Source organism: Homarus americanus, unplaced genomic scaffold (genome assembly GCF_018991925.1).
Source record: "Homarus americanus isolate GMGI-L3 unplaced genomic scaffold, GMGI_Hamer_2.0 scaffold19318, whole genome shotgun sequence".
Classification (NCBI taxonomy): Eukaryota; Metazoa; Arthropoda; class Malacostraca; order Decapoda; family Nephropidae; genus Homarus; species Homarus americanus.
The window spans coordinates 5,204,238-5,212,587 of NW_024732238.1; the positions used below are offsets into that span (position 1 = coordinate 5,204,238).

Consider the following 8,350-nt stretch of genomic DNA (forward strand, 5'->3'; position numbering starts at 1 on the left):
CCAATAACAACCAATAGGAGACCAGAACAGTCAGTCAGCACAACACCCCAACTTATGTTTTCCTGTTGGATATTTATTTTCCTTTACATTGTTCATGTTGCGATGATACTGGAAATGCGATGGGCAGTGTATTTATTCATATCGCCCATAGTTCTAAATGTGGAAAAACAACTGTCCCCAGGCTCCTACAATGGCAGTGCACCCTGGGACAATCCGATTTGCCTTACCATGTGCAACACCCCAAGGGTATCACCCAGGGGTGTCGGCGCTGGTAAGGGCCCTGCAAGGACCTTGCCAAAGGCCTTGGTTCCCCCAGTGGCCCTTCCAGGTGGTGGTGTCGTCTCTAGGGGCGTCCCAATGGCGGTGGTGCCCGAGGGGCCTTCTCAGGGGACAGCGGCGCTCCCAAGGGACCTCAGAGCGGCAAGGGCGTCCCAGGTGGCCCTGCCAGGGACGATGGAGTCCCCAAAGGCCCTGACAGGGGCTCTGGCACCCCAATGGCACTTACAGAGTCGATGGCGCCTCCAGCGGCCCTCCTAGGGGCAACGCACCCCCAGGGGAGATCCCAGTTGTGGTGCATAGCCAGGGGTTCTCCCAGGGGCGACGGCGCCCACAGGGCCCTCCCAACAGCAGTGACGACCCCAGGGACCTGTCAGGGGTGGTGGCGCCCCCAGGGGCCTATCAAGGGGCAACGACGTCACCAGGGGCTCTTCATACGGGCATTGGCGCCCCCAGGGGTTCTCCTTAGGGGCAGTGGTGCCCCCAGGGGCTCTATTAGAGGCGCCCCTTCCTAGGAACCCTATAGCTTTTGGTTGTGGTGACGTACATATTGCATACGTCCAGCAATTCCTTACTGAACTGTGATTGGAGGACTAAAATATAAATACACCAAATAACAGCCAATAGGAGACCAGAACAGTCAGTCAGCACAACACCCCATCTTATGTTTTCCTGTTGGATATTTATTCTCCTTTACATTGTTCATGATGCGATGATACTGGAAATGCGATGGGCAGAGTATTTATTCATATCTCCCATAGTTATAAATGTGGAAAAACAACTGCCTCCAAGCTCACTACAATGGCAGTGCCCCCTGGGACCATCCAGTTTGCCTTACCATGAGCAACGCCCCCAGGGAATCACCCAGGGGTGTCGGCGCTGGTACGGGCCCTGCAAGGACCTTGCCAAAGGCCTTGGTTCACCCAGTGGCCCTTCCAGGTGGTGATGTCGTCTGTAGGGGCCCTCCCAATGGCGGTGGTGTCCGAGGGGCCTTCCCAGGGGACAGCGGCGCTCCCAAGGGACCTCAGAGCGGCAAGGGCGTCCCAGGTGGCCCTGCCAGGGACGATGGAGTCCCCAAAGGCCCTGACAGGGGCTCTGGCGCCCCCAATGGCTCTTACAGAGTCGATGGCGCCTCCAGCGGCCCTCCTAGGGGCAACGGACCCCCAGGGGAGATCCCAGTTGTGGTGGCATAGCCAGGGGTTCTCCCAGGGGCGACTGCGCCCGCAGGGTCCCTCCCAACAGCAGTGACGACCCCAGGAGACCTCTCAGGGGTGGTGGTGCCCCCAGGGGCCTATCAAGAGGCAACGACGCCCCCAGGGGCTCTTCAAACGGGCAGCGGCACCCTCAGGGGTTCTCCTTAGGGGCAGCGGTGCCCCCAGGGGCTCTGCTAGAGGCGTCCCCACCTAGGAACCCTATAACTTTTGGTTGTAGTGTTGTCCATATAGCATACGTCCAGCAATTCCTACTCAACTGTGATTGGTGGACTAAAATATAAATACACCAATAACAACCAATAGGAGACCAGAACAGTCAGTCAGCACAACACCCCAACTTATGTTTTCCTGTTGGATATTTATTTTCCTTTACATTGTTCATGTTGCGATGATACTGGAAATGCGATGGGCAGTGTATTTATTCATATCGCCCATAGTTCTAAATGTGGAAAAACAACTGTCCCCAGGCTCCTACAATGGCAGTGCACCCTGGGACAATCCGATTTGCCTTACCATGTGCAACACCCCAAGGGGATCACCCAGGGGTGTCGGCGCTGGTAAGGGCCCTGCAAGGTCCTTGCCAAAGGCCTTGGTTCCCCCAGTGGCCCTTCCAGGTGGTGGTGTCGTCTCTAGGGGCGTTCCCAATGGCGGTGGTGCCCGAGGGGCCTTCTCAGGGGACAGCGGCGCTCCCAAGGGACCTCAGAGCGGCAAGGGCGTCCCAGGTGGCCCTGCCAGGGACGATGGAGTCCCCAAAGGCCCTGACAGGGGCTCTGGCACCCCCAATGGCACTTACAGAGTCGATGGCGCCTCCAGCGGCCCTCCTAGGGGCATCGCACCCCCAGGGGAGCTCCCAGTTGTGGTGCCATAGCCAGGGGTTCTCCCAGGGGCGACGGCGCCCACAGGGCCCTCCCAACAGCAGTGACGACCCCAGGGGACCTGTCAGGGGTGGTGGCGCCCCCAGGGGCCTATCAAGGGGCAACGACGTCACCAGGGGCTCTTCATACGGGCATTGGCGCCCCCAGGGGTTCTCCTTAGGGGCAGTGGTGCCCCCAGGGGCTCTATTAGAGGCGCCCCTTCCTAGGAACCCTATAGCTTTTGGTTGTGGTGACGTACATATTGCATACGTCCAGCAATTCCTTACTGAACTGTGATTGGAGGACTAAAATATAAATACACCAAATAACAGCCAATAGGAGACCAGAACAGTCAGTCAGCACAACACCCCATCTTATGTTTTCCTGTTGGATATTTATTCTCCTTTACATTGTTCATGATGCGATGATACTGGAAATGCGATGGGCAGAGTATTTATTCATATCTCCCATAGTTATAAATGTGGAAAAACAACTGCCTCCAAGCTCACTACAATGGCAGTGCCCCCTGGGACCATCCAGTTTGCCTTACCATGAGCAACGCCCCCAGGGAATCACCCAGGGGTGTCGGCGCTGGTACGGGCCCTGCAAGGACCTTGCCAAAGGCCTTGGTTCACCCAGTGGCCCTTCCAGGTGGTGATGTCGTCTGTAGGGGCCCTCCCAATGGCGGTGGTGTCCGAGGGGCCTTCCCAGGGGACAGCGGCGCTCCCAAGGGACCTCAGAGCGGCAAGGGCGTCCCAGGTGGCCCTGCCAGGGACGATGGAGTCCCCAAAGGCCCTGACAGGGGCTCTGGCGCCCTCAATGGCTCTTACAGAGTCGATGGCGCCTCCAGCGGCCCTCCTAGGGGCAACGCACCCCCAGGGGAGATCCCAGTTGTGGTGGCATAGCCAGGGGTTCTCCCAGGGGCGACTGCGCCCGCAGGGTCCCTCCCAACAGCAGTGACGACCCCAGGAGACCTCTCAGGGGTGGTGGTGCCCCCAGGGGCCTATCAAGAGGCAACGACGCCCCCAGGGGCTCTTCAAACGGGCAGCGGCACCCTCAGGGGTTCTCCTTAGGGGCAGCGGTGCCCCTAGGGGCTCTGCTAGAGGCGTCCCCACCTAGGAACCCTATAACTTTTGGTTGTAGTGTTGTCCATATAGCATACGTCCAGCAATTCCTACTCAACTGTGATTGGTGGACTAAAATATAAATACACCAATAACAACCAATAGGAGACCAGAACAGTCAGTCAGCACAACACCCCAACTTATGTTTTCCTGTTGGATATTTATTTTCCTTTACATTGTTCATGTTGCGATGATACTGGAAATGCGATGGGCAGTGTATTTATTCATATCGCCCATAGTTCTAAATGTGGAAAAACAACTGTCCCCAGGCTCCTACAATGGCAGTGCACCCTGGGACAATCCGATTTGCCTTACCATGTGCAACACCCCAAGGGGATCACCCAGGGGTGTCGGCGCTGGTAAGGGCCCTGCAAGGTCCTTGCCAAAGGCCTTGGTTCCCCCAGTGGCCCTTCCAGGTGGTGGTGTCGTCTCTAGGGGCGTTCCCAATGGCGGTGGTGCCCGAGGGGCCTTCTCAGGGGACAGCGGCGCTCCCAAGGGACCTCAGAGCGGCAAGGGCGTCCCAGGTGGCCCTGCCAGGGACGATGGAGTCCCCAAAGGCCCTGACAGGGGCTCTGGCACCCCCAATGGCACTTACAGAGTCGATGGCGCCTCCAGCGGCCCTCCTAGGGGCATCGCACCCCCAGGGGAGCTCCCAGTTGTGGTGCCATAGCCAGGGGTTCTCCCAGGGGCGACGGCGCCCACAGGGCCCTCCCAACAGCAGTGACGACCCCAGGGGACCTGTCAGGGGTGGTGGCGCCCCCAGGGGCCTATCAAGGGGCAACGACGTCACCAGGGGCTCTTCATACGGGCATTGGCGCCCCCAGGGGTTCTCCTTAGGGGCAGTGGTGCCCCCAGGGGCTCTATTAGAGGCGCCCCTTCCTAGGAACCCTATAGCTTTTGGTTGTGGTGACGTACATATTGCATACGTCCAGCAATTCCTTACTGAACTGTGATTGGAGGACTAAAATATAAATACACCAAATAACAGCCAATAGGAGACCAGAACAGTCAGTCAGCACAACACCCCATCTTATGTTTTCCTGTTGGATATTTATTCTCCTTTGCATTGTTCATGATGCGATGATACTGGAAATGCGATGGGCAGAGTATTTATTCATATCTCCCATAGTTATAAATGTGGAAAAACAACTGCCTCCAAGCTCACTACAATGGCAGTGCCCCCTGGGACCATCTCGTTTGCCTTACCATGAGCAACGCCCCCAGGGGATCACCCAGGGGTGTCGGCGCTGGTAAGGGCCCTGCAAGGACCTTGCCAAAGGCCTTGGTTCCCCCAGTGGCCCTTCCAGGTGGTGGTGTCGTCTGTAGGGGCCCTCCCAATGGCGGTGGTGTCCGAGGGGCCTTCCCAGGGGACAGCGGCGCTCTGAAGGGACCTCAGAGCGGCAAGGGCGTTCCAGGTGGCCCTGCCAGGGACGATGGAATCCCCAAAGGCCCTGACAGGGGCTCTGGCGCCCCCAATGCCTCTTACAGAGTCGATGGCGCCTCCAGCGGCCCTCCTAGGGGCAACGCACCCCCAGGAGAGATCCCAGTTGTGGTGGCATAGCCAGGGGTTCTCCCAGGGGCGACGGCGCCCCCAGTGGCCCTCCCAACAGCAGTGACGACCCCAGGGGACCTCTCAGGGGTGGTGGTGCCCCCAGGGGCCTTTCAAGAGGCAACGACGCCCCCAGGGGCTCTTCAAACGGGAAGCGGTGCCCCCAGGGGCTCTGCTAGAGGCGTCCCCACCTAGGAACCCTGTAACTTTTGGTTGTAGTGACGTACATATAGCATACGTCAAGCAATTCCTACTCAACTGTGATTGGTGGACTAAAATATAAATACACCAAATAACAACCAATAGGAGACCAGAACAGTCAGTCAGCACAACACCCCAACTTATGTTTTCCTGTTGGATATTTTTTCTCCTTTACATTGTTCATGATGGGATGATACTGGAAATTCGATGGGCAGTGTTTTTATTCATATCGCCCATAGTTCTAAATGTGGAAAAACAACTGCCCCCAGGCTCCTACAATGGCAGTGCACCCTGGGACAATCCGATTTGCCTTACCATGTGCAACACCCCAAGGGGATCACCCAGGGGTGTCGGCGCTGCTACGGGCCCTACAAGGTCCTTGCCAAGGGCGGCGGTTCCCCCAGTGGCCCTTCCAGATTATGGTGGCGTCTCTAGGGGCCCTCCCAATGGTGCGGGTGCCTGAGGGACACTCCCAGGCGACAGCGACGCTCCCAAGGGACCTCAGAGCGGCAAGGGCGTTCCAGGTGGCCCTGCTAGGTACGGCGGAGTCCCCAAAGGCCCTGACAGGGGTTCTGGCGCCCCCAATGGCTCTTACAGAGTCGATGGCGCCTCCAGCGGCCCTCCTAGGGGCAACGCATCCCCAGGGGAGCTCCCAGTTGTGGTAGCATAGCCAGGGGTTCTCCCAGGGGTGACGGCGCCCACAGGGGCCCTCCCAACAGCAGTGACGACACCAGGAGACCTCTCAGGGGTGGTGGTTCCCCCAGGGGCCTATCAAGAGGCAACGACGCCCCCAGAGGCTCTTCAAACGGGCAGCGGCACCCTCAGGGTCTCTCCTTAGGGGCAGCGGTGCCCCCAGGGGCTCTACTAGAGGCGTCCTCTCCTAGGAACCCTATAACTTTTGGTTGTAGTGTTGTCCATATAGCATACGTCCAGCAATTCCTACTCAACTGTAATTGGTGGACTAAAATATAAATACACCAAATAACAGCCAATAGGAGACCAGAACAGTCAGTCAGCACAACACCCCATCTTATGTTTTCCTGTTGGATATTTATTCTCCTTTACATTGTTCATGATGCGATGATACTGGAAATGCGATGGGCAGAGTATTTATTCATATCTCCCATAGTTATAAATGTGGAAAAACAACTGCCTCCAAGCTCACTACAATGGCAGTGCCCCCTGGGACCATCCAGTTTGCCTTACCATGAGCAACGCCCCCAGGGAATCACCCAGGGGTGTCGGCGCTGGTACGGGCCCTGCAAGGACCTTGCCAAAGGCCTTGGTTCACCCCCAGGGGCCTCCCAGGTGGTGATAGCCAGGGGTTGGCTCCCAGTCGGGGCCCTCCCAACAGCAGTGACGACCCCAGGGGACCTCTCAGGGTGGTGGCGCCCCCAGGGGCCTATCAAGGGGTAACGACGCCCCCAGGGGCTCTTCATACGGGCAGCGGCGCCCCCAGGGGCTCTCCTTGGGGGCAGTGGTGACCCCAGGGGCTCTACTAGAGGCGCCCCCTCCTAGGAACCCTATAGCTTTGGGTTGTGGTGTTGTACAAATTGCATACGTCCAGCAATTCCTTACTCAACTGTGATTGGTGGACTAAAATATAAATATACCAAATAACAGCCAATAGAAGACCAGAACAGTCAGTCAGCACAACACCCCATCTTATGTTTTCCTGTTGGATATTTATTCTCCTTTACATTGTTCATGATGCGATGATACTGGAAATGCGATGGGCAGAGTATTTATTCATATCTCCCATAGTTATAAATGTGGAAAAACAACTGCCTCCAAGCTCACTACAATGGCAGTGCCCCCTGGGACCATCCATTTGCCTTACCATGAGCAACGCCCCCAGGGGATCACCCAGGGGTGTCGGCGCTGGTACGGGCCCTGCAAGGACCTTGCCAAAGGCCTTGGTTCACCCAGTGGCCCTTCCAGGTGGTGATGTCGTCTGTAGGGGCCCTCCCAATGGCGGTGGTGTCCGAGGGGCCTTCCCAGGGGACAGCGGCGCTCCCAAGGGACCTCAGAGCGGCAAGGGCGTCCCAGGTGGCCCTGCCAGGGACGATGGAGTCCCCAAAGGCCCTGACAGGGGCTCTGGCGCCCCCAATGGCTCTTACAGAGTCGATGGCGCCTCCAGCGGCCCTCCTAGGGGCAACGCACCCCCAGGGGAGATCCCAGTTGTGGTGGCATAGCCAGGGGTTCTCCCAGGGGCGACGGCGCCCCAGGGCCCTCCCAACAGCAGTGACGACCCCAGGAGACCTCTCAGGGGTGGTGGTGCCCCCAGGGGCCTATCAAGAGGCAACGACGCCCCCAGGGGCTCTTCAAACGGGCAGCGGCACCCTCAGGGGTTCTCCTTAGGGGCAGCGGTGCCCCCAGGGGCTCTGCTAGAGGCGTCCCCACCTAGGAACCCTATAACTTTTGGTTGTAGTGTTGTCCATATAGCATACGTCCAGCAATTCCTACTCAACTGTGATTGGTGGACTAAAATATAAATACACCAATAACAACCAATAGGAGACCAGAACAGTCAGTCAGCACAACACCCCAACTTATGTTTTCCTGTTGGATATTTATTTTCCTTTACATTGTTCATGTTGCGATGATACTGGAAATGCGATGGGCAGTGTATTTATTCATATCGCCCATAGTTCTAAATGTGGAAAAACAACTGTCCCCAGGCTCCTACAATGGCAGTGCACCCTGGGACAATCCGATTTGCCTTACCATGTGCAACACCCCAAGGGGATCACCCAGGGGTGTCGGCGCTGGTAAGGGCCTTGCAAGGTCCTTGGCCAAAGGCCTTGGTTCTCAGTGCCCTTCCGGTGGTGGTGGCCGTCTCTAGGGCGTTCAATGGCGGTGGTGCCCGAGGGCCTTCAGACACAGCGGCCCTAAGGAGTAGAGCGGCACAAGGGTCCCAGTGGTGCAGGTCTGCCAGACGATGGAGCCCCCAAAGGTCTTGACACAGGGCCTGGGCAACCCCAATGGCATCTTCAAGAGTCGATGGCGCCTCCAGCGTCTCCCTAGGGACACTGCACCCCAGGGGAGCCCCTCCCCAGCCAGGTGCCATAGCCAGGGGTCTCCCAGGGGGCGACGGCGCCTCCACAGGGCCCTCCCAACAGCAGTGACGAC

The 8,350-nt window shown here is 57.8% G+C and overlaps 1 protein-coding gene across 1 annotated transcript; it reads left to right on the forward strand.

Moving 5' to 3' along the window:
• Positions 1-4,675: 4,675 nt before the first annotated feature.
• Positions 4,676-5,029, forward strand: LOC121868222 (cuticle collagen 2-like). Its single transcript, XM_042368533.1, has one exon. The coding sequence runs from the start codon at positions 4,676-4,678 to the stop codon at positions 5,027-5,029; it is 354 nt and encodes a 117-aa protein (XP_042224467.1).
• The last annotated feature ends 3,321 nt before the right edge of the window (positions 5,030-8,350 follow it).